Here is a 25,799-nt window from a genome sequence, read left to right as displayed (position 1 = left end):
TGCTCTGCACACGGGTGTCTGAGGAGCAGAGTCCTGGCCTCCAGCAGACCGCATGCCCTAATCCCCTGGGCTGTGTCATGAGAACTCCCACCCGTGAATGTGTTACCTCATAGGACGAAGGGGAATCTGCAGGAGTCATGAAAGTTACTGACTGGTTGACCCTAAAGAGGGAGATTATCCTGGATTATCTGGGTGGGCCCAATGTAACCACGTGAGCCCTAAAAATAATGAGAGCTGCCCCCCCAGGCCTCTCTTGGAAAATGCTGGGTGTTGAACCTGGGTTCTCAGGACTCACTGCACAGAACTAAATTCTTTTATTTTAAAATCCTCACTTAGCATTTTTAAAAAAATTCATTTTAGGGAGAGAAAGAGAGTAAGAGAGAGAGAAAAGAAACATCCATCGGTTGCCTCCCATATGTGTCCCGACTAGGGATCGAACCTGCAACCTTTTGCTGTGTGGGATGATGAGCCACGGGCCAGGGCCAGAACTGAATTTGTAATACCACAGTTACCAGGAGTCTCTCTTAAGATGGAGTCTGTGGATGTCAGGGCTGACATCTCTCCTCTCCTCCTCTGAGCCCTCACTGTTCTTCTAAAAAGGTACAAAAACACACCCTTTTCTTTGGAAAGGAGCTCAGGATTGTCCCCAAGGTCCTTAATAGGGAGCTTAGGCGGGGGTTCTACACAGTGGTAAAAAACATGGGCAATGGGACCAGACGGAGCTGGGTCCGGTCCTGGCTCCTCACCTAGCAGCTGTGTGACCTTAGGAAAAGTACTCAGCTTCTCTGGGCCTCGGTGTTCTCTTCCCAAATGAATCACCTGCTTAGTAAGGATTAAATTACCTGCTATGAGGATTAAAAAGATAACACATCACTATATGCCATTAGGTTGAACCAAAGGGAAGTGCCAATATGGGACCATTTTTGAACTCTCCAAAGAGCAACTTCCCATAATTCAAATTAATCTCTATTTTCCTAGATTCTAAAATATCCTAAATTTACTGGAAAGAAACTCACTGCAATAAGCATACACATCCATTTTTAAGACCTATTTCAAATTCAAAAAGATGAAAAAAGCCTGATCTCAGAATCAAGAGAATGTGGAATGACGGTTGCTTCCCAGGGTCATCGGTAGTGAATTCTTTGTCTTAATTGATTCCTCCCAACAGACAGGCCCCGCCCCTGTGGGAAATGCTGGGCTGACCTGTCAGCCGTGAGCCCCTCTCTGCTGGAACCACCTGGAAAAGGGGGGGGGGGTGTGGGAAGGCTGTACCTCCCCACAGGATTCCCAGGAGGTCAGCTTAGCTCCAAGTCTGTCACACGCCCTTGGAGCTGTGTACAAGATGAAATTGGACACACTGTGAACTTAAAGTGCTTTTAAATCATCACCCATTTATTTTTATGCGTACCTTCTACTCATGGCAACTGATGAGAACTTCCTATTTATGGTAGTAATATAATGTTTCCTTTATAAATACATTTAAGGGAAGGTAAGATGACTTAAAAGAAACGTATGAAATAAATAACAACCAGTGACGATATCCTTTAGGAACGAAAGGGAAATCAGATACTCTGGGATGAAGGACCCTAAGAGAACTGGTCACCAGGATGACCCTAGAAGAATGGCTGGAGGAAGGTCTCTAAACAACAGGAAAGGATGAAGGAGGGAGCCTTAGAGCATCCAGGAGGCGGCACAGGGTAAGCAAAAATATGGACAAATATAATAGGCGTCTTCTTCCTCTTGAGTTTCCTAATTATGTTTGATGGTTGATGCAAAAATTGTAACTGTCTGATGTGGTTCTAAATTAGATGACATATTTAAAGATGGTTATGTCATAAATGGAGGAGGGTAAAGGGACATAAAGAGAAGTAAGGTTTCTATACTTCATTTGAACTGGTAAAATGATGAAACAAGTAGACTTCGATATTATGTACATACTAGAGGCCCGGTGCATGAATTCATGCATGGGTGGGGTCCCTTGGCCTGGCTGGTAATTGGGGCTGATCGGGGCCATCTTTCCCAGTCCCAATCGTGGCCAATTGGGGCCGGCCAGCTGGGGGTGGGGGGTTGAGGGAGGGACCACAGGAGGTTGGCCTGCCGTAGGAGGTTGGCTGAGGGAGCCCACTGACTACCAGGGGGCAGCTCCTGCGTTGAGTGGCTGCCCCTTGGTGGTCAGTGCACATCGTAGTGACCGGTCGGCTGGTCGTTCGGTCACTTAGGCCTTTATATATATAGATAATGCAATACATCAAGCAATCACTAAAAAAGCTATACAGTGAGTACACTCCAAAACATTACAAATAAAAATGGAACTTAAATAAATGTTCAGGTAGTCCACAGGAAGGCAGGAAAAAGACAGAGATATCACACAGAAGACAAAAAATAAGATGGTAGATTTAAGCCCTAAAGCAGTGGTTGGCAAACTCATTAGTCAACAGAGTGGCAAACTGCCCTAAAGTATCAATAATTATATAAAATATAAATGGCCTATAAATTCTGATTAAAAGACAGAGATTGACAGAGTGGATGAAAAGCCCGACTGCATGTTGTTTATAAGAAACCTTTGATTATTAGGAATAACGTCAGCCCCAGAAGGGGCTGATTCAGTCCGGTTGCCAAAACGAACCCAAGTCACAGTTGCCTGGTGATTTTAATGTGTTTCCATGACTCCATGGGTCAGACCAAGTTTCTACCAGTTGTGCAGAGATGATGAGAAAGAGAAACTTTGGAAAATACAGAAGAGCATGAAAATGAAGAAAAAGAGCTCACAAGCTCACAGATTTATTTTGAAGAATGTAAAGAAGTGAACATCGCCCAGCCAGTGTGGCTCAGTTGTTGAGCATCGACCTATGAACCAGGAGGTCACAGTTGGATTCCCCATTCAGGACATATGCCTGGCTTGCAGGCTCGATCCCCACTGGAGAGAGTGCAGGAGGCAGCTGATCAAGGATTCTCTAATCACTGATGTTTCTATCTCTCTCTCCCTCTCCTTTCCTCTCTGAAATCAATAAAAATATATTTAAAAAGAAAAAAAGAAACGCTGAAACCGGTTTGGCTCAGTGGATAGAGCGTCGGCCTGTGGACTGAAAGGTCCCGGGTTCGATTCCGGTCAAAGGCATGTACCTTGGTTGCGGGCACATCCTCGGTGGGAGGTGTGCAGGAGGCAGCTGATCGATGTTTCTAGCTCTCTATCCCTCTCCCTTCCTCTCTGTGAAATATCAATAAAATATATTTTTTAAAAAAAGCTTAAATGTAATGTATAGGCAAGTTGAATATAAAAGGAGGGGAAAATATCATACAAACATTTATCAGAGGAAAGCAGGGGTGGCTGTATTAATATTAGATTAAGGAGACTTCAGAGCAAAGAAGACTAGTTGAAGCAGAGAGGGGCATTACATAATGACAAAAGGGTTAACACACCAAGAAGACACCGCAATCCTAAATGTGTCTGCACTAAATGACACAGCTGCAAAGTATGTGAGCTAAAAACGGATAGAACTAAAAGGGGAAGGAGACAAATCCAACAATTACAAATCCAACAATTAACACCCCTCTTGTCAACTGATAGGATAACTGGACGGAGCATCTATAGGATACAGAAATAGATTACGGAATATAGGGTGTAGGATACAGCAGAGCTCAGCATTAGTCATCAGCCAAGAGGATGTGACTGACAATCACAGCATGCACCACAACAGCAGAAAGCACACCTTTCCAAGTGCCCACAACCTACACCGAGATAGGCCACATTCTGGGCCATACAACAAATTGCAAATCTTAAAAAAAGGATTGAAATACTATATGTAGAATGTGTTCTCTGACCACAATGGAATCAAACTAGAAATCAATAACAGAAAAATCCCCAAACACTCCGAAACTAAATAACACACTTTCACATAATCCATAAGCCAAAAAAGCAAGTTTCAAGGGAAATAAAAAAATACACCGAACTGAATGAAGGAGAAAATAAAACATATAAAAAATTGTGGGACACAGCTGGGGTAGTGCTGAGCAGAAACTGTATAGTATCAAGTGCATAAAGAAGAAAAAAGGAACAGTTTCAAATCGATAGTCTAACCTTCTACCTCAAGAACCTGGGAAGAGAAAAGCAAAATAAACCTACAGGATCTGACCACAGGAACCTCACCCATGCTTGAAGAATGCCTGACTTCACACAGCCACGGGACGTTTATCTTGTTTCCCCTCTGCCCTGCATAGTGATGTGTAATACCACATCTCACCAGTAGGGGTTGCCATTGAACCCCCATTTACAGTAAGAGCAAACCTAAGGGTGCAGTCCTCCTAGATTGCCAGGCCCCATCCCTGGGTCCCCCCACCCTCCATGATCAGGACAACTGCTGGGAGCAGGCTCTGGTTCATACTTCCTGGCAAAGGCCCCTCCCTTCTCCCCACCCCCAGCTGCTGCTATCAGAGCTGTTGGCTGCTCTTGGAGGGGAGGGGCTGGGCTGGGCAGGAGGGGGCTGGCGGGGTGCTCTGGTTTTGGTCCGGGTGCTCATCACACAGGTAGGTTTACCTTGTGGAAATTCCTTTGCCTCTAGCGTTATGATTGGGGCACTTTTCCGTATGTATATATATATGTCATATTTAAAATGATGTTTACTTAGAAACCCCATTGATCAGGTTTACTTAAGACACAAGATGCTTCGGTAATTTCTGGAATGCCCACTATATCTTGAAGAAAGAAAGGAAATTAAAAACCCGACACCCATTAGAACACCAGACCCTGGGAACCGAACGAGGCATGTTTGTCACGAAGGTGGTTTCTTAGGTAATTTCAGGTGAAAGCCTTTTTTATTTATTTTCCAGGTGGGGGGTGAGGGGCAGGGAGCATTTGGTTTTGAAAAGCCTCCAGCAGGTTTCACTCTAAATAGAACTGCTGAGGCTCATTACCAGAGGCCGCACACCTGCTCCCACTTCAGGTCTCAGTGGGGCCTGACATCAGGCATAAATCTAGCCCGCGGGGGCCCTAGACCGCGCTAATGAGAAGACCTAATGGGCCTGGCTCGGTCCCGGGCCACGTGCTCCAGGCTCAGAGAGCAGACAGGATGCTGAGTTGCTGCCGCTTTACTGTGGGGCCACCCCACTGTCGGCAAAGGCAGCTCCCCGGTCCCCTCGTCCTTCTCTTGGGCAGCCCGTGGGCCCAGCCTGGCGGGGGGGACCCGTGTTGCCTTCCTGGTCTGGAGGCCTGTTTCCCCTGCGACTTCACAGGTGGCTTACAGGGGCCCCAGAGCTCCACAAAGCCTGTTCTGGGGCAGCGGGGGAGGAGGCTGGTGGTGGGGCCAGACCGCCTGGCTTCAGTCCCAGCTCTGCTACTGAGCGACTCTGCGATCTTGGGCATGCCAGTCCACCGCTCTGTGCCTCAGTTCCCCATTTGTTAAACGGGGGATAAGAGCGGTATCTGTTTCAAAAGCTGTCTGTGAGGATTAAACTACATATTTTAGCTTAAAAAAAAAATCCTCATTTCTGTCCCGAGACAGTTCATTATAAAAAGGATTCCGAGGTCAAGTGAGTTTGGGGAAACGCTTGCCTTTGTGAATTAGGCTATTCAAGGGTCTGCGGTAGAGAAATGGGGATAATCCAAGGTTACCCTGAAGAGGGGAGGGGACATTCAGCCGGTTACATGTGGTTTTCATGGGCTCCTTGGAGCCTGGGCTGCGCTGGGTGTTCAATATTTTGATGTCATCCCTGCTGAGGGGTTGGTTGCTGCAGAACACCCCTTGGGAAGTAATGGAGGCGCCCCATCCCCTGGCGGGGCCATCGTGGTGGTGGGGACTATAGAGCGCTCACTCGGTGGCAGGGGCAATGTGACGGCACTCATTTTCTCTTCACAACCAGCCTGAGGTTAATACAATCACTGTCCCCACTTTCAGGTGGGGAAACTGAGGCAGAGAGAAGTTCTGTAACTTGACTAGGGTCATAAGGCAAATACGTGGCACAGCCAGGCTTGCACTCCTCCAGTTCGGCTCCAGAGCCCGTGCTCCCAACCACGGTGCCATCCCGTCCCCCGAGGCCCACTGAGAAGCCCAAACTTCTCAAAGCCTCCCCGGCAAACTGGTCCCCCCGGGGGTTCCACAGCGAGTGGTGGGGCTTTTGCCACCCCTCCCCTGACCTGGGCTTTCCACTCCATGGCTGGCCGGGGACCAGGCCCACCGCAGCTGTCCATTCGCACAGTTGTCCTCCCCTCCCCCACCCCCACCCCCGATGCCACATGGCCCATTGGTGGGTACTGGGTGTCTATATGGTATCATCAAACAAGGGACCCCAAAGAGATTTTTAAGAACTGATCACACAGTAGCCCCAGGACTGGATTGGTTTTTTCAAGGGGTTGCACCATTTTCCTTCAATGCAGGTGCCGGCGGAGGAAGGGGTGAGTCTCGGGGTCAGCGCAGGGTTCATTGGCTTCTGTGTACCTCAAAAGCCTTCCCCAGGGCCCGGCTTCCAGGAACCATGGCAGGGCCTGTACCCCATTCCTCTGGGGCGCTGCACCGTGTCCCTCTTCCCACTGGATTCTGTCTGCCAGGCCTGCCCGCACCCCAGAACCTCAGCCTCACCTTCCCTGACCGTCTTGCACTTCTGGGGGCCTGCGCCATTGTTTCATACACCACCTCAGATGCCCTCGGGGTACGCGTGCGGGGGATTATCTCACCAGCTTTTGTGTAAATTCCCTGTGGCCAGGAGAGACCTTACTGCTTCGTCCATGTGCCTAAGTGCCTTGGGACCTCACAGGGGCTCAGCAAAGCAGCTGCCCCACAAATGACGGCATAGCCAGCTGGGGTACACAAGCCACCAGCCGCCATGACCACAAGGAAGGGAACCCGAGATGGGGAACCTCCTAGCTCTCTGCCCACGGCCCAGCGGCATCAAACCCCTCGTACCTTGCTGGCTTTCAAGATCTCGAACATGAGGGGCAGGCCCTGGGTGATGAGCTCCTCCGTGTACTCTTCCTCCTGGATGGTCTTGAACTCCTTCAACAGGCCCTGGATGAGGGGCCTGCGGTGCTGCTGGAAGGCGATCCGCAAGGACTCCAGCCACGTGTGCAGGGTCCACGGGACACCTGGGGGGAGGGGAGGGCAAGGCAGAGAACAACCAAAAGAGAAGGCGTGTTATTATCTAAAACGTGGCCTTTCCCCAGGACGTTACCCAGTTATGAGACCAACAGACAGGCTTGCGATGACTGGAGCCAGTGTGGATTTCCCCCAAAGACTTGCAGAAGTTGAAATTAAAGGTCATGGCTCAGTTCCCTTAAGTACAGGTGTCCATTTCTTCATGCTACTCATATTATTAGGGGCTGCATTTTACAACCTACAATCATGGTGCAGAATACGGGAACCATTATGCACACGGCTCAGGCCTGTGACATACTTCTCAGCGCTGCCTTCATTTGTCTCCATCCCCTCTCCTTTCTGGGGAGGGAGACGCTCAGGGAGGGGCTGAGTCTTGCCCAGGATTGGATACCACATCCGTGCCCAGGCGAGAGCTGAGGGCCGGTGAAACCCACCAGTGAGCTAAGATGGATGCTTCCATCCGCATAAGGAGACATGGAGGGTGTGGCTGCTGGTCGCCCGTGCAAAACTACATTTCCACCTGCAGCCACTTCATCAGGGTTCCTCCCGCAACAGGAGCCTCTCCAGCAGCTGATTGCTGTGCTGATTCCCCCTTCTCGTGGGGAGAGAACGCAGGCGTCTTGCTCCTGTGTACAACAAGCCGACCTTTCGGAGTCTCGGGCTGCTTCACTATGCTAAACAGGCTCTCCGGGCCGTGGCATAAACGCCCCACATGCTAAACAGCCACTCTGCGAGAGGCCCTTTTCCAGAACAGCATAGGGGCCCCTCTGCAGGCCCCCTGAGTTTAAGGCCCCCGTGAGTCCTGCTATTCCCATGCCGGGGCTATGCCACTAGACTGGGAAGGCCAGGCGAGCCTGCCCCCCAGATGCACGGAGGAGGGGGCTGTGGGCTAGCTCAGTCAAGGAAGAGCCAGCCACCCCAAAGGCTTCCTGAGGCGCAGTGGGAGGGGCCCTGGTAAGGAAGCCTGTCCTCGTCTAGCCGCTGCCTGGCCGCAGCTTCGTAGGTCTGGGTGCTCTGTGCACCCCAACCACTGGGAACCACCTGGGATGCTTGTTAAATATAAAGATTTCCAGCCTTTACCCATCCAGACCCTAGACAGCAGAGCTTCTGGGTGTAGGGCCTGGCCATGTGTATTCAGACAAGCTCCCAGGTGATTCAAACTCCTAACTTCCAGGGTCCAGAGTCTGGGAATCATGGAAAGGTGACCTGAGGGTGGGGCTGGCAGGATGCTGCTGTCGATGGGGACAGTGTGGGACTCTCAGCATGGAAGTGCTCCAACCAGCCAAGGAGAGGTCCCCTGGGCCTGTGTGTGTGCGTGCGTGTGTGTGTGTGTGTGTGTGTGTGTGTGTGTGAGCGGGCAGTGTGCTGTGCCCAGGGCGGAGGGTGCCCACACTGACCTATGCTCCTGATGTCAATTGTGACATCCACGTAGCCATGCTCAGCGCTGTGATACATGGCCTCCCTCAGGGCTCTCAGTTTGGCCTTGCTGTTGCGGCTGGCGCACAGGGGGGGCGGGGCTGTCTCCGCCAGGTCTGTCCCCTCGGCCAGAATCTCCTCCAGGGACAGGATATCACTCTTCTCCTTCTCTGGCTGGGCGAGCAGTTTGCGGAACACGTTCCTGTCAATCATAAACCCAGAGAGGAAGACACTCAGAGGTGGGGGAGGGCTTTGCCAGGGCGGGGACGGGTGGGGGCCACTCCCTGGGACAAGGAAAGAGGACGGGACCAACTCCGGGTGGTGGGTTTCAGAGTCCTGTCCACGGGCACTCCGTTCTGGGGGTGGAGGAGATTGGGAGGGCGGGCATGGCTGGCCATGTTTCCTCAAGGACAACCAGGGACCTAAGTGTTTGCCTCAAGTATCTAGAAGGTTCTGGAACCCGTGATTCTGCTTTACGTGGGGTGATGTGCAATAAGACTGATGAAATACATCCTGAGGGAATGGTAGACGGGAGGCGATCAAACAGGAGGTGATTTATTCTTTTTAAACGGATGCTTCTCACTTCGCTTCCGAGAGGGGATGCATGTCTGCACGGTGGAAGCTGGCTGGGAGAGGACAGAACAGCCAGTCCGGGCAGATGTGTGCGGCATGAGGCTGGCCCTCGGCAGGGAGCGGGCAGTGAAGGCCACGCTGGCCGGGCTGGGGCCTGCACTGCCTCTGGGCCCCACACCCAGAGAGGCGGTGGGTCTGGGGCAGGCCTGGGAATCTGCATTTTTAACAAGCACCGCTCGGGGCCTGGGGCTCCGGCCCGCCCTAGCCTACCTGTGTCCGTGGGCTGCGGCCTGGCTGAAAGAGTTCATGTCACCCTGGGGGGTTGTAGAAATTCCATTCCTGTGCATGGTTCCTATCAATGGGTCCGCACCTCGCTCCAACAGCAAACTAACCAGCTCAAAATTGCCTGCAAGCCCAGAGAAGGGGTTTTATAAGCGAATAAAGCAAACACAGAGTAGCAGGCCCACCCGGGCCGGGGTGGTGGTGGAGGCCCTCGGCCAGGGTGAGAATTGGCACCTCTTACCCACAGCGGCGGCGAGCTGCAGGGGAGTCTCCGAGTAGTTCTCCTCGCCGTGCTCCACAGAGCCCTCGACCTTGGCCCCGGCGTCCAGGAGGAGCTGCGGAGGAAGAGGGGCCACTGAGATGTTTAAGGGACACGCACTGCGAGGGGGCGTCAGGAAAACTGGTGGAAATCAGTGCCATGCCAATGTTCCTGCTCTCCTCTGGGTCAGTGACCACGGGCACAGGGCGAGGACAGCTGGGCCTCGAGGGGGAACTCGGAGCTGCTTGGATCTACTAGAACCTGAGCTACTGAGTGTGGCCTACAGGCCCGCAGTGGGGGCACCTGGGAGCTGGTGGGAAACATGGCCCTCGGGCCCGCCCCACACCCACTGGACAAGAGTCTGCATTTTAACAGGCTCTCCAGGTGACTGACACTACATGAGTGTTTCTAGAAGCACCGAGATAGAAGCTCCCGGAACCAGGGGGTGGAAGACTCCCTGTGTGGGTCGGAGAGCATTAAAGTGGTCTCTTGGAATCACAGATCAAGAGTTCTGGAGAGCACCCAGGCCAGCCAGGGCCAGGGTCCCGGGGAGCTCTGAGGACAGGTCAGCAGAGGCTGCGTTTCCCGGCCAGCAGGCTCCATGCGGCAGAGTGAGCTTCCCCAGAGCTCTGCCTCATAGGACTCAATTCTGTGCCTTCCCTAAGATATCCGTGTTTCTCACAGTGAATGTGCTGTTGCTGATGTGAACTGGGCTGGGGTGGGGGGGACCTGCTTTCTTTATCACCCGTAGGGCGCAGCCAGGAGCGGGCTGCACGCGTGGCTTTCCGTGACTTGTGCACCTGCAGCGGGGAGGAGGCCTGACTTCGGTTTGGCTCTGCTCGGCTGCCCGTCGCGCCTATTCCGGATTGAAAGGCCGGGGATGCCGCTGCTTGTTAAAGGATGGCATCTGCGTCTGCCAGGCCACCCTCCGCCCCTTCTTCCTTAGACTCCTACTAGGACTGGACTGTGCATGACGCTGTACAGGCAGAAGCCAGTGTGGCACGTCACACACGCAACCTCCTGAAACATGGCTTTGGATCTGTCTCCAGGATCCCCACACCCTAGGAAACAACAAAGGATTCCTGTGGAATCCCAACATTGCCCAGTGGTGCCTCTCACACTATTCCCTGCTCTCCATTCATCCTCAGAGGCTTGGACCACATAAAAGGAGGCGAGTTCCTGATGGACCCGAAGCTCAGCACTCACTGTGGGGTCAGGTGTGGTCACAGGCCTGGCTGCTTGCCTCTCTTTTCGGATGCAGTGAAGACCACGTTTAAGATCTAGAATGTACTGGATGGCTCGTCTATGAACACCAACTCTACAACAGCCAGAGAAGGCGCAAGCAACGAAGGACCTCGGATGAGGATGTCTCTCCATGCTTGGGAGCTGTTTCAGAAGACACATGCGAAGGCCCTGTTCTAGATCTCCTGGATCCGATTCTCAAAAAGTGGGATCCAAGCAAGTGTCTTTTGGAACCCGTTGCCTTGGCAACTTGGATGCGTCTTTCCACTGGTTGGAAACCACTAGACTCTACACAAACACCAGGGTCACACCTAAGGGGAGGTTCCAAGGTCTCACACCAGCCAAGTTTTGTGTTCATGTTACGACAAATAAAATGAACCAATCCACAAAACCACAGCTCAGGCCCCACCCCCGAGCAACTGGGAACAACTTCCGTAGGTTGGCCACTGTGTGTTGTGTGAGGCTGCATGTGGGGAGGTGATAATTTCATATTGGCTAAAGCTGGGCCATATAGATCATTCCATATAATATTTTCACTCATATGATATGCATGTGCTATATTTAATTGCAGTGAACCAATATGAATGTTTTAGTGACTATGCATGCTGGGAGAGGTACAGATTTGCATAATGGAAGAGGTAAAATTAAAGGTCAGGTGTGGATAGGGAAATACGTTAATACCTGAACTACAGGAATATGTCCATGCAACACAGCAAAAGTCAGAGCCGTCCAATGGCGGGTCTCGGGGTGGACGGATGGATATTTATGAGGAGTACTGACAACCTATAAACAAATTGAAGTTATTTTCAGAATGTGACCTTCACAATACTTAGACTAGCAGAGCTGACCTCTCTGTGGCTGGGCACGCGGGAAAGGAGTAGAAAGGACACCCTGGATGGTGCCTGGGGAAGTGTTGGTGATGTCGGGTGGTAAGGAATAAGGACTCCTTTGCTTCTCAGCTGAAAGCAATTAAACAGATGACCTCTGACCACCGCTAAGGTGCCTTGGAGAAGGTGTAAGGGTGGCTACAACGAGCCAGCTCACCTGCCTGGCTCCTTTCTCTGCTGCAGGAAAGGTGGTGTTTCTGAGACCTACAGGATGTCAGCGTGAGATGCCACTGCCATTTCACCCACACCTTTAGGGGACATTCTCGGTGGCAGCAAACCCCAGGCAAGGGGAGGTCTGCTTCAAGCTTTTGAGCCAGGGAAGCCCACCATCTGATGGAGGCGTGGCACCATCTGGTCACAGCACCCATGCTGTCCTCAGTCCACTCTTCTGCTGCCTTCCTGCTTGACAAAGGCCCTCATATTTCTGGAAACTGGGCATAAAAACTTCCCTGAAAGCACCACAAATAAGCACTCTGACACTGGTCTTTTGATAGGGGGTCTCAAAACACACCTGGCCACAAGAGAGGTGTCTGGGCAGCTGAAGGTTGGGGTCCTGCAGGACGGGCACCCACACATGGTTTTCCCGAACATTCCTGGGGCCATGTCCCTGAGATGCCTGTTTCATTCAGAGGAGCTGACTTCATTCCTCCCCTGCAGGGGAAGCCTGGAGCTGGGAGCCGTGGGTTGGGCTAGGGAGGACCAGGGAACCCCACCAGGAACCCAAACTGGGGAGCCCTCGCAGGGTCTGCACGGTGCTTCCGGATGCATAACGGGGTGGGGGGGGGAATCTTCAATATTTGAAACTTGTATGATCCAAAATGGCTATGGATCCCAAACTATGTCTATTGACTGCTTTCCTCAGATGAATATAAAACTCACTAAAAAAAACACCCCAAAAGCAAATAGAAAAGCCCCCCCAAACCCACAGTACTAAATCGACAAGAGCATCTAATTTTGACCTAAAAAGGTTTCCCAGGGTTGCTGAGTTAGGACTGTGGCATACCAATTTCCCCAGTTTCCAAGGCTGCCAATATCTGGCTGCTGGAGAGAGTGGGTCTTGAGACAGCACAGAACATGGTAACAAAAAAAAAAAAAAAAAAAAAAAAAAAGGTGTGATTTCACCTATTACACCTCCCGGCAGGGAAGGAAACCAATACTGAGTCCCAAACTTATGCTAGGTCCTCTCTGTATTTATTTCTTCCAACCACTCTCTGAGGTGGCTGTGATTATTCTCCCATTTTGCAGATGGGGACACCGAGGCTCAGAAACCACTTGCCCAAGCACAAAAGCAGGTCACCAAGGCACAGACAGTGTCAGAATTTGAACCCGCGTCAAATTCTAAAGCCTGTGGGGTGTGCTTTCTGCTCCAGCACGCTGCTTCAAGGAGCTTTGTGATTAGGTTTAAGACCTGTGGCTGCAACTCAGCCAACCAGGGGCGCCAATCAGGATTCGGTGGGGGGCTGGGGGGGAGCCACGCCTCAGCTCTGGGACAGGGCCCGGCTTTGCATTGTGCAGAGGGGAAGGGCTGGTGGCTCAGGAGAGCGCTCTCTGCTCCGATCCCAGAAGGAATGGATCAATAAGGATCAGAGACTATACACCTGAGCCAGTTAAAAGCTGGTGCGCCTTGTAGCTTTGCTGGTTGTTTTTAAGCGAAACATAACATGCTCCTTGGAGTTTCCCCGGGCTGGGGCCTTAGGATGGAGGAAATCCATCCGTTGGTCTGACCTCTTTGCTGGATGGAGCGCCCTGCCCTCAGCAGTGGCTCTCGGGAGAGAAAGGCGCCCCCCCCCCCCCCCCCCCCCCCGCTTGGTTCACCTTCCCCTGGGGATGCCAGGCCGAGGGGCCCTGCAGCCCTCTGCACCCTCACCTCCACATTCAGGTCGGCTCCGGCATCCAGCAGCATCTGCACCATCGCCTCGTCCCCACGGACGCAGGCGTACATCAGGGGGGTCATGCCCTGCGGTGAGTGAGAAACCAGAGAATGGAGAAGGGTTACCAGGTGGCTGTGTCCCTGGATGCTAACATGGAAATTCTTCCTTTTGCTTAGAAGGCTATCTTTGCACTCAAAATCTGGCATTAAAAAGAATAAACAGCCCTAAGGTCACAATCCTCCATAGTTTGAAAACCAAAATGGAGGCAAAAAGGGACCATAAATTGTCTTTTTTTTTTTTTTTTTTCATTTATCGTTGCTTAAGTTGGAGGATTTTCCTTTGTCTGTCTTAGGGTGCAACAGCCCTAGGAGTGCTTGCTGAAGCAAATGGCTGATTTCAACTTTCTGGGTTCTGCAGCATCAGCCGCTAAGCTACCTAATTGACAAACACCGTTTCCTTGACATTTTCTCTTTCTCAGAATAACAAGTGTCCTCTTTACTCTATACAAGATACCGGTCGGGGTCAAGGGAGATTGGACACCTCTGAGCACACCCCCAGCGTTGACATCTGGGTTGACGTTACCGTTTACAAGCGAACGGCAAGCAAATGAGGAATGGCTTTCAAAAATTCCATAAGCATTTGCCCACGACTCCTGCTTATTATAAACAACGTACTCCAACCAACAGAAGGAAGGGATGGATTTTTCCATAAACAGTGTTGTGAAGGTGGGGAAATATCCGAGTAAGAAGAGCCTTTATCTCACACCACCCACTAAAACCATTTCTAGTTTGATTAGCGATATAGGGACAAAATTAAAACCATAAAAGTCATCTAGGCACAAAAATAATAAAAGAATCGCAAAGGAAAATCATTACAGCACTGAGGACATGAAATTGAAAACATAAACAAGACGAAAAGGTAAGCAGTACATGGAGACATATCTGCCACATTATAATAAGGGGTCATATGTCTAATATGTAAAGAGCTCTTCCAAGCGAAAAAGACAGTAATAACCAGGCAAAAGGTAAGTAAAAGATTCACAGGGAACACACACATAGAGTTGGAGGGTGTGTACAAGGAAACCAAGTCTCTGGAATAGTAATTGGAGATAAAAAACACCTTCAGAAAGGTTGACGAGTTTGAGCCATTATTTCCACTTTTAAGAGTTTCCCTAATGAGACAATCAGGGATTTGAACAAAGATTTGTATAAGTTTATTTAGCTCAGCGTTATTGATATAAGTGATTAGAAACAACCTAAATACCCAACAACTGAGTGTGGCTAAGTGAATAAATAATATGACCATGTTAAGTAGCCATTAAAAGGGACTAAAACTATTTAATGATATTGCAAAGTACCTTTCATTGCACCTCAGTGTCAGGGGTTTGGGGGACAGCTGCCTGTCTCAGAGGCTCTTCCTAGGGTCCCCCAGAATGACTTTCGTGCCTCTTAAACGTACCCTGAAAGTCTGGTGGAAATTTGTGTTGACTTGTTCTGTGATGCAGTAGCAGGCAGGCAGAGCACTAATTTTAACCATGCTGGAAAAAGAACTTGAAGGACACATACTAAATATAAATAGGATGGTTATCCGGGCGATGGGATGATTTCCTTTCTGGAATAGGCCTATTTTTCTCTCTTTTCCATTTCAGCTGCAAGGACCACATGCAACTTCTATAAAGATGAACAAGGGTATTTTTATTTTAAAAAACTAAAAAATAAAATAAAAAAAATCACTCTAAGTCACCCGTAGGGGGAGCCTCTGTCCAGTGCCTGCTGTGTCCATCTTGCCATGGGGCGTTGCTCGTGGTGAAGGTGGGGGTGCGCGTTCAGACACCCAGAGGGCCCTGTACCTGTTCGCTCATCGTGTTGATCCCATCGGGCCCCAGGAGAGACACGGCCTGCTTCACCAGATCCGTCCGCCCACAGTTCAGCATCCGGAAACCCAGGTCCTGCTTAAACTTGGCTTCGATGGCCACTGCGTCCAGCTTCCGAGAAGCAAAAAAGCAGTCGTCAGCCCTAAGGGAGGGAGAGATGGTCAGCTGGGAGCGGCGGCCTCCCCAGGGTTAGGTAGCACGAGGAGGCTTTGCGTTTGCTTCCCACGTCCACTGCCCTTTCCTGGGCTTTAGAATGTGGACGTCTTGACCCTTTGTCCTTTGTAACGGCTGTGGCTCTGTCCTGTCCTCTGCATTCCTTCACTAACGGAGCAAAGTATACTCTTGGCTACTATTTACTGAATGTTTACTAGGGGCTAGGGCACATGCTAAACTCTTTACATGAATTAATTCGTTTAATCCCCACTCAACCCCAAGCGGTAAATTCTATTTTTAACCCTCTTTTTTAAAAAAAGCCCTCACCCGAGGTTATTTTCCCACTCATTTTTAGACAGTGGAAAAGAGAAGGAAAGACAGAGAGATATATTGATGTGAGAGAAACACATCGATTGGTTGCCTCCTGCACAAGCTCCGGACCAGGGCCCTGGCCGGGGAGAAGCCTGCAACCCAACCGAGGTTGTGATCTTGACTGGAATTGAACCTAAGACCCTTTGGTCTTCAGGCCAATGCTCTATCCACTGAGGCAAACTGGCTAGCTCTTTACCCCTCTGTTAACCACGCGGAAACACACACAGATGAAGGACTTGCCCAAGGCCACACAGCCAGCAAGCAGAGGTGCTGGGATGTGAACCACGGCAGCCTGGAGAGCCCGCCTGGGTATCTACTGTGTCCCCCTGCCCCCCCATCATGGCACATACTATTTGCCTCTTCCCTTGTTTGCCTTCCCCTCCAGGCTGGGGACTTCGGTGAGAGCAGGGACCCTGTTTAGTGTGCCTGCATTCCAGAGCCAGACAGCGCCCAGCACCTGGTGCTGTTAAAAAAGTTAGCTGAATGAACACAGGGCAGGTGGATGCTCGACAGTCAAAGCAGAAGCAGGGCAGAGAACTGGGAAGATGGAATGCGATCACAGATAGTCAGGTGCCTCGAAAACGAACCCAGACAGCCGGGCGCAGCGAGCGAGAGGTTAGGGAAGGTGGGGAGAAAAATCAACGGGTTCCAGAAGGCGATGCAAACTCTGCTTGTACAGGATGTTACCTCCTTCCCACCGTGAACTGACCACCGACTGAATCAAACCTACAAGCATTTATTGAGCACCTGTTTGTGACAAGCTCTGCGCTAGGGGCTGAAGACATGCCACTGTCCCTGCCCTGGGGCCCACTGCCCGGAAGGGGAGAGGGCACAGGCACTGGCCGTGAAACCCCATGTGGTACATGCAATGCTTGAGGGATCGGAGACATGCACCGAACAGAGCCTCGGGGACACAGCAAGGCTTCCTGGAGGAGGTGACTCCTGAGCTGTGTCTTAAATAAGGAAGTGATAGGAGAAAAGAAACCAGAAGGGCTTTGAGCTCGTTTGAGCAAAAGTGTGGCGACGAGGCATGGCAGGTGAAGGGAGGGTAGGAGGGTCCCAGTGTTTCTGGGGTCTAAACTTGTAGGCAGAGTGCCAGAGCTGAGGGTGGGGTTGGATTACAGGGGAACTTGACTTGATTCTCAAGGCTCCAAACTTTACCCGTAAGTGCCATTGAAAGTTTTGAAGCAGGCAGGGCACTGGTATGGTTGGAAGGCCAACTCTGGGAGAGAGAAGAGGATGGGTTTGCGGGGAGCCACCCCTAGAGGTAAGAGCCATGTCAGTGCTAAACGAACTAGCTTCAGGGGTCCTCAAACTTTTTAAACAGGGGGCCAGTTCACTGTCCCTCAGACCGTTGGAGGGCCGGACTATAGTTTAAAAAAAACTATGAACAAATTCCTATGCGCACTGCGGGCCCGGGACGAGTCGGCTGCTAAGCAGGACAGGCAGCGGCACCCGGCGGGCCAGATAAATGTCCTCGGCGGGCCGCATGTGGCCCGCGGGCAGTAGTTTGAGGACCCCTGAAAGTGGATGAAGAAGCTGCCAGTGACAAAGAGACATGACAAGGGGCCGAGTGAAGGCTGTGGCTGCTGGGGTGGGGCAGATGCTGTGGGTTCTGTCTTTTCCACACGCAGGTGCCCATTTCTCAGGTGTTGGCCCTGCGGCTGGTGGCCCACACAGTTTCATCAGCCGCAGTCAGCGCTGTCCCAGACCCCCTCCTGTCCCTCCTCTTGCCAATCCAGAGGGTGGAAATGGAGGAAAGGAGGCAGGCTTTCAGCATCCCTGGTCCCATTCCTGCCTCTAACTAACCCACATGGTGGTATAGGAAGGATTCAGTTTGGGGGAGATTATCTTCTTTTTTATCCTTGGAAGAAAGGAGAGGGGGTATTGTTTACGGTACTAAGACTCCTGCTCAGCAGTAAGGCTAGGTTCTGGGGAGAACACCAGAGGGGTGAACCACAGAGAGCCTCAGGAAATGGGTGGGGTGGGTGTGCACGTGACCCTTCATTGGGTTCCTGATATATTGTTCATCTCTGCTGACAGAGGAGCCTTGGCCCAAGGCTGTCCTGAAATAGGAACCCTGCGGTAGGTAGGATATGTAAGGCTCTCAATAGGTGACGCTAGGATTTTGCTTCTAGCCACCAGGGGGAGCTGATGCAGCGAAGATTCCAGAGGACCCTGAGCTTGGGGTGGATAGGGGGTCTAGTCTGTATACATGCTTCAGGAACCGTGTCAGGTCAGGCTCCAAGGCCCAGGGAAGAACTAAGAAAGGTGTTTAGGGGACCATAGTTGATCAGGATCCTGGACTCCAAGATGAACGATCACCTCAACGCTGCTGGAAACTCTCCAGGGAAGCCTGAGAGCTCCCCAGGTCGGGGAAGAGTGAAGGACTCTGGGCCTGGCCTTAGACCATGGCATCAGCATCCAAGTTCAAACTTCTGGGGCACAGCATGGGGCCGTGCCATAGGGCCAGTTCATGGGGCTTTGGACTTGGGACTCACTGCTAGGGCTTCAGATTTAGCCAATAAAAGATACTTTAGCAAATATTGCATGGGACAAACTGACATTAAGACATTATTCACTGTTTATCTGAAATTGAACTGTTTTATCTGGGAATGGGCAGAGCCACTTGCCATGACCCTAAAAGAACATGAGGGGAGTCCATGGATCCCACTGTAGTGAGGACGGCACCCATCTCTAGGGAAAGGGGGAACACCTTTGTGAAGGAGGCTTCATCTAAAGGACCGATGTGCCCTAAAAATGGTTAAGGAGGCGCAGCCGGTGTGGCTCAGTGGTTGAGCGTTGACCTATGAACTAGGAGGTTACCGGTTCGATTCCCAGTCAGGGCACATGCCTGGTTTTTGGGCTTGATCCCCAGTGTGGGGCATATAGGAGGCAGCTGATCAATGATTTTCTCTCATCATTGATGTTTCTATCTCTCTCTCCCTCTCCCTTCCTCTCTGAAATCAATAAAAATATTTAAAAAAAAATGGTCAAGGAAGAAGCTTCAAGCCCAATGGACAGGAGACAATAGGGTGAGAGCAACAGGGAACGGACTGGGGCATATGTCACTGCGGCTTTGGGGTGGGGAAGAGGAGGGGTCTGCATGTATTTCATTGAAGTGTCCGGAGCCTTAATGGCGCGCGCGTGCGTGTGTGTGTGTGTGTGTGTGTGTGTGTGTGTGTGTATGCAACTCTCGGGGCGGTATCAGGTTTGACTCATTGTAAGGAGAACTTTTCTTCTCCCAGACCACTGTCTAATTCGGGAAGAGGGTGCTTTGTGAAACCAGAGCCTCTTTCTTGGGAGCAAAGACACTGAATTGTCATTGTCATTGAGTTTGCAATTTCCTCTTTCCTGTCTGCTGTTCTCAATGCTTGATTGATTCTCTCAAATAAGCATTTTTTCCCCCTGGAGTCAAGCTAAATTCTATGGGACTGGATAAATATTACTGGGCACCATGCATGGGGCTAGGAGGAGGGAGACACAGATTCTACCCTGTGTTCACTGAGCCCTAGACTGCTCAACAGTAATTCCAAGAACATCAGCAGTGTTTACCAGCTAGAGAGGTCCTTGATTTTAATTAGGAAGAGACAAATGGCAAGAAAATTACTGTAGTTAATGATGATGATGATAAACATCGTTGTTATAGGAAGCTGACATGTATTGAATACTTACTATTGAAATCTAAGCTCTTCCCATGTATTAATTCATACAATTTTTACAATAAGCCCATGATGTAGGTACGGTTAGAAGCCCCATTCTAGAGATGAGGAAATTTCCCAAGTCACAGAGCTGGTAAGCAGGGAGTCAGCATTTCACCAGCTGAACGGGGCACCCTGCTTGATCCCTATCAGTGGAACCAGGCACTTTTCCACGGTGCTGGTGTGCACACAAATGCAACTGCCTATAAGAGTACCTCTCTTCAATGTCTCCCAGACCCTCAAATGTAGTATGTCCAAAATTGAGCTTTTTATTAACACGTCCACCTCCCTCCCTCTGAACTTGTCTGCCATTCATTCTATCTCCATAAATGGCACCCCTGTCCACCCAGGTGCTCAGGTGAGAACCTTCTCTCATGCCCATATTCATTCCATTAGCTGTTGAGTGTGCCATCCAAATCTCCACTTCTACATCCATTGCTTCTCTCCACCTCCACTGGCCAGACCCTGGTTCCAAACACTCAGACATCCTCAAACTATGGCCCGCGGGCCACATGCGGCCCGCCGAGGACATTTATCCTGCCCGCCGGGTGTCGCTGCCTGTCCTGCTTAGCAGCCGACTCGTCCCGGGCCCGCAGTGCACATAGGAATTTGTTCATAGTTTTTTTTTTTAAACTATAGTCCGGCCCTCCAACGGTCTGAGGGACAGTGAACTGGCCCCCTCTTTAAAAAGTTTGAGGACCCCTGATAGATGATTGCAGTAGCCTCCTAACTGGTCTTCCTGCTCTCACTCTTCTCCCTTCCAAACCGGTTTCTTACACAAGGGAAGAGTGAACCTGAAATGTAAATAGGACCATGCTGTGCCCCTGCTTTAAACGTTTCAATGCCTTCCCATGTAACGAGAATCCACTCCAGCCTTTAGGGTCCCGCACTGCTCTCCAACTCCCTCCCCCCCCCCCCCCCCGCTTCCTCCTTCACTCTGCACCAGCAGCCCCCCTCTCTGTCCCTTCAACAGGCCAAGGTCTTCCTGCACTGAGGGCTTTGCTCCTGCTGTTCCCTCTCCTTGGAATGCCCTCCCCTTAGCTCTTTGCAGGGCTGGTTCCTTCTCATTCCTCAAGAATGAGCTTGAGTATCATGTTCAAAGGAGGCCTTCTCTGTATGTAAAGGGAGGTATGCTCTCTCCTTTCTTCTGCTTCTTTTCCTTTTAATCCTCACCTGAGGATATTTTTCCATTGATTTTTTAGAGAGAGTGGAAGGGAGGAGGGATGGGGGAGAGAGAGAGAGAGAGAGAGAGAGAGAGAGAGAGAGAGAGAGAGAACACAGTGATTGGGTGCCTCCTGCACACACCACCTGACCGGGGCTGGGGATTGAATCTGCAACCCAGGCACATGCCCTTGACCAGGAATTAAACCCAAGACCCTTTGGGGTGTGGGCCGACAATCTAAACCCTTAGCAACACTGGTCAGAGCTCCTCTCCCTTTTAATTTATTTTTTATTCTTATTTTTAATCCTCACCTGAGGATTTTTTCCCCCCATTGATTTATTTTTATTTTTCTTAGAGAAAATGGAGAGGAAGGAGGAGGCAGGGGGAGAGAGAGAAACATTGATGTGAGAGAGACACATCGATTGGTTGCATCCTGTTCACACTGTGACTGGGCCAGGGATGGAGTCTGCAACTGAGGTACATGTCCTTGACTGGAATCGAACCCACAACCCTTGGTCTGCAGGCCGATGCTCTAATTACTGAGCCAAACTGGCCAGGGCAAGCTGCTCTCCTTTTCATCCCACCTCCAGGCCAGTTTTACCCCTCCCCTCACCAGCCGCCCCCAGTGCCTACCCTGCATGCCGGAAGCACATGGTCATAACTGGTGGGTGAGCCACACACAACTCATTCCTGAGGCCTCCGGAAACATCTGGTTATCCAGCATCCCTCAGCCACACAAACTAAGCAATGGTTCTGGCCACTGAATTTTACCAGCCAAGGCACACAAACACACAAGCAGGTAAGAAACATTTTCCATAAAACACTCCTTTCTGTTCAACGGGGTTTGTTAGAAAATGGAACTCCGCAGGATCTTAATTCCTGCAGCATTTCTGGAAACACGCCTGGGAGCTCCACTGACCAGCTCTGCAAAGTCTCTGAGGGACCTGCCACTGAAACCCGACGGGTCCCCCTGGCTGGACAAACAGGCGCCCCCTCCTGCGTGCAGGGCTGACTCACGCAGGAATCTATTAAGCCAGCCACCTGGGGCTTCATCAGAAGGTGATCAGCTCGGCGGTTTTCCCTCTGAGTGGCTTTCAGTGATGCCATAAAAATGATCCATTTAAGTACGCGGTCAGCTACTGAGGCAGCCATTTCTCTCATTTCTCAAGGGCCCTGGCCCCAAGAGACCAGCTCAATAGCTGCCACCACTTCAGGAACGTGACTTCAGAAAGACTCTCTCCGCTCCGACGGGGCCTGCAGGCCTGAGCACAGCACGGGAGCTGGCGTGGAGGTGGCCGCTGATGCGTCCATGCCTCCCGCTGCTCTCTCGTGCACTGGAGGTTTCAGACATATTTTATTCCTTTATTAATTTTTAAAGCAAGCATAGACGTTACGAGCACGCTCTCTGGTTCCCAGCTCTGCTCTTTAGCAGCTCTGTGATCTTGGGGCAAGTTACTTAACCTCTTCGCTGTTCTGTGTTCTCACCTGTAAACCGAGTGTAGTCATAAAACCGTCCTCCTCCGATTCTGGGTGCGGATTAAATGAGATAATCCATGTACAGTGCTTAGAAGAGTTACAGGGCTTAGCACGCAGCTCTCATGAAATGTTAGAGATTTCATATCATAATCGTTCCTATAAATTACAAAGCAAGAGGCAGACTGTTTGGAGAGCATATACTTTATTGGGAAGAAGCAAATGGGAAACACAGAGACTGAAGAACATTATAGTAAAAGCGCTTCTTACGATCTCAAATTAGGCATCGTATCTAACAAATCCCACCAGCATAAAGGCCGTTCTTTCCCAGTGGGGAAACCCCGTCGCTCAGAAGGGTTTTGCAAGCACACAAGTGCTCAGGGTGTGGGGGGCGGGGGTGCAGCTGCCCAGCCAGGCTTTCAGTCCCTCTTCCTCCGCCGTCTGCAGGACCAATCCTGGCCCGCTGATGCTGGAAACCAGCAGCTCCCAGGGTCCCTGAGCACAGACTCCGGTTAACCCGAGTGAGGTGCGGGCTCGGAAGCCAGACCGCCTGGCTTCACCACTTGGCTCTGCCCTCGCTAACCGGGAAGCACTATACCCGTAACTTAATCTCACTTACTTTTCTCACGTGTAAAATGAAAACACGAACATTCCACCTTTTACTTATGTAACAGACTAGAGGCCCGGTGCACGAAATGTGTGATGGGTAGGGTCCCTAGGCCTGGCTGGTGATCAGGGCTGATCGAGGCCTTCTGGCTGCTGGCCGGGGCCTTCCTTTCCTGGCTGCGGGCTGCCAGCTGGGGCCTTCCTTCGTTCAGTGCCACCCCCTGGTGGTCAGTGCACGTCATGGTGAGCGATCGAACTCCCGGTCTCCTTTTATATATATATAGATACTTAGTACTCACCATGTAGCAGGCATATTATAAGCTTTTTACAAATATTAACTTGTTTAACTCTCATGATAACCCTATGAGGAAGGATTATTATTAACCTATTGTACAGATAAGGAAAAAGGGACACAGAGGGGTTAATGAACTTGCTCATGGTCACACAGCTAATGAGTAGGAGTTGGGATTTGAACCGGGGCATCCTGTCTTAGGGTCTGTCCCTCAGTACAGCCCAGCTCTCAGGGAGGTGCTGGTGATTTCTGGGCTTCAGAGGGATTTCTCACACATGACTCTGGGTCTGTATTCCAAAAGTTCTAAACAGTTCTCATATCATGCCCTGCAGCAATAATAAAAATAAAAAAGCTACCCTTTACTGCAGGCTCATTATATGTTATTATTGTTATTCCCGTTCTATTGGCAAGCGAGACTCAGGCCCGAGCTCTGCCACCAGAGGCTGTGCACCCAGGGCAGGCAGAGCCTAGTCCCCAAGACCAGAGTTCACACCCCGCTTGGCTTCTTCCTCGCTGCCTCGGCAGGTAGCTTAACCTCTCTAAGCCTCTGTTTGTTTCTCCATCTGCAAAACAGGGATGGCAACAGCAGTGCGACTGCCTGAATCTGTGACGGCGATTAAAGCAGATAGTACATCTGAACCACTCAGCACAGAGTGTGATAATAACTGCCCAATACGCGAAGTGCATATTTATCCCGATGCCATCATTTTCTAATTGTAGGGCCATCAGGCCATCTGGAAGTCCCTCCCTCCGCCCAGCCTCCAGCCACACGAACCGCCAGTCCCAGAGCAGGTCTTTCTTACCCCCAACCAGTTCTGGGGCCTGGCCCTCTGAGCCCAGCCCTCGCTGTGGTCCCTGCTGGCCCTTGAGACAGACTTGCTATTGCTCCCACGGCTCTGCACTTCCCTTTCCCTGTGTTTCTGTTCTTATTCATCTGGGTCTCACCAGCAGGCTGGCGACCTGGGACAGAGCAACTTCCAAGGCCCCAGCAGCCTGGGGTCTCCGGGGCTGTGGGACGGGAGGGGCTGCTTGGCCCTGCTGGCAAGGAAGATGTGGAGTCCACCCCCACCGCAGGACGTGGGCTGAGGGGTCTGGCTGTCACCGGGATGACTCTGAGAGGACGCAGCCCCACTCCGCTGCCTGGGCCCGCACGGCCCACGATTTGGTTTCCCAAGGCTAGTGGGCAGATTGGCGGCCTTGGAACAGAGTAAAGATGTTAGCGATAATCAGAGACAGAAGTATTTACAGTTTCCCTAACACACTATAGTTAATAATAATAATAATAATAATAATAATAATAATACCTGGCACCTATCAATAGCTCTCCATGTGCGAAGCATTTCCCAGGTAATAGCCCATCTCATCCTCCAAATAACCCCATGCACTGGGCTCTGTTCTATTCATTTCACAGATGAAAACCTGAGGCATGGAGGTCATGTCACTTGCCCAAGGTCACACAATCCGCAGGGGGTGGGGTTGGCATTCAGTCCAGACAGTCTGACTCCTGAGCCCATGCTCCCACCTTGCTTAAACCCTCACGGAAACCCCAAAAAGCTGGTTTCAGCATCCCCATTTCACAGGTGAGGAAACAGAGCCCAAGAGGGGCTAAGTAATCTTGCCCTAAAATCGCTGGGCTCCTTCTGTTCCATTTCAATCCGGACCTGTGTCATCTCAAAGTCCAGGCTTAAATAAGACAGCCCACAGAACCCAACGTTATTGAATTGCTACCACGTGGCACACACTGGGGACGCAGAGGCCAAGGGAATGAGATTTCTGCCCTGGAGAAGCTCAGAGGTGCAGGGAAGTGCCAGGATACGTTCATTCCCACATACCCATTCAATGAGCACCAGCTACAGGCCGGGCCCTGGGCCCAGCAGCACGAGAGCCCGACGTGGGCCCTGCCCTCCCAGGCTGCCGTGGAGAAGGATATGAAGCAAGCTGTTTGACTAGGTAGGTGACTATGTAATTGAAAATGCAGATGCCTAGGGGAGAAAAATGAGAGAACAACGCTCACTCAAAACAGTAATTAAGGATCAAGTTGCCAGCCTCTCCTACCTCTGGGGGCTCACCGGAGAGACGGATGAAATCCAGGAGCAGACAACAATGCTGGCTTCCTTTACCTGGACCCAGACACTCACGAAGGGCGGCGGGAAGGACTACTCATGTGGAAGTGTAAGCCAACCCAGCATATTCCCTTGCAGTAATACCTCGGGCAAGGTGCCCAGCTCTCTCTAGTCTTCCATGTTCTCATCTATAAAATGGGACAGCAGTGCCCGGCCGGTGTGGCTCAGTGGTTGAGCATTGACCTATGAACCAGAAGGTCACAGCTCGATTCCTGGTCAGGGCACAGGCCTGGGTTGTGGGCTTGATCCCCAGTATGGCCAACCTCCTGTGCCCTGTCCTTCTTCCCAGCCGGCAGGCCCCAATTGGCCTGCTGCCTGCGCGCCACGGTGGTGGTACAGCCGCGAGGGAAGGAGGAAGGGGGAGACGGGGAACTGCGTGGTGGTGGGGTGCCGATAATGGCAGTGGTGGCATCTGGCGTCCATTCCTTC

The 25,799-nt window shown here is 51.2% G+C and overlaps 1 protein-coding gene across 3 annotated transcripts in view; it reads right to left on the bottom strand.

Moving 5' to 3' along the window:
* Window positions 1-25,799, bottom strand: part of ABTB3 (ankyrin repeat and BTB domain containing 3) — a 263,029-nt gene that overhangs the window by 28,197 nt on the left and 209,033 nt on the right. Inside the window, exons 5-11 of one of the 3 annotated variants that reach the window (XM_080661811.1) lie at window positions 15,465-15,630; window positions 13,612-13,701; window positions 11,539-11,640; window positions 9,598-9,691; window positions 9,345-9,480; window positions 8,483-8,703; window positions 6,897-7,075 (exon numbers count right to left, since the gene is read on the bottom strand). In XM_080661811.1, the coding sequence (XP_080517937.1) occupies window positions 6,897-7,075; window positions 8,483-8,703; window positions 9,345-9,480; window positions 9,598-9,691; window positions 11,539-11,640; window positions 13,612-13,701; window positions 15,465-15,630 (988 nt within the window). The remainder of the gene's footprint in view (window positions 1-6,896; window positions 7,076-8,482; window positions 8,704-9,344; window positions 9,481-9,597; window positions 9,692-11,538; window positions 11,641-13,611; window positions 13,702-15,464; window positions 15,631-25,799) is intronic. The other 2 variants (XM_080661812.1, XM_080661813.1) reach the window with 2 other exon arrangements.

Source organism: Plecotus auritus (genome assembly GCF_963455305.1).
Source record: "Plecotus auritus genome assembly, chromosome: 3".
NCBI lineage: Eukaryota > Metazoa > Chordata > Mammalia > Chiroptera > Vespertilionidae > Plecotus > Plecotus auritus.
This window is presented reverse-complemented; position numbering and strand designations above follow the sequence as displayed.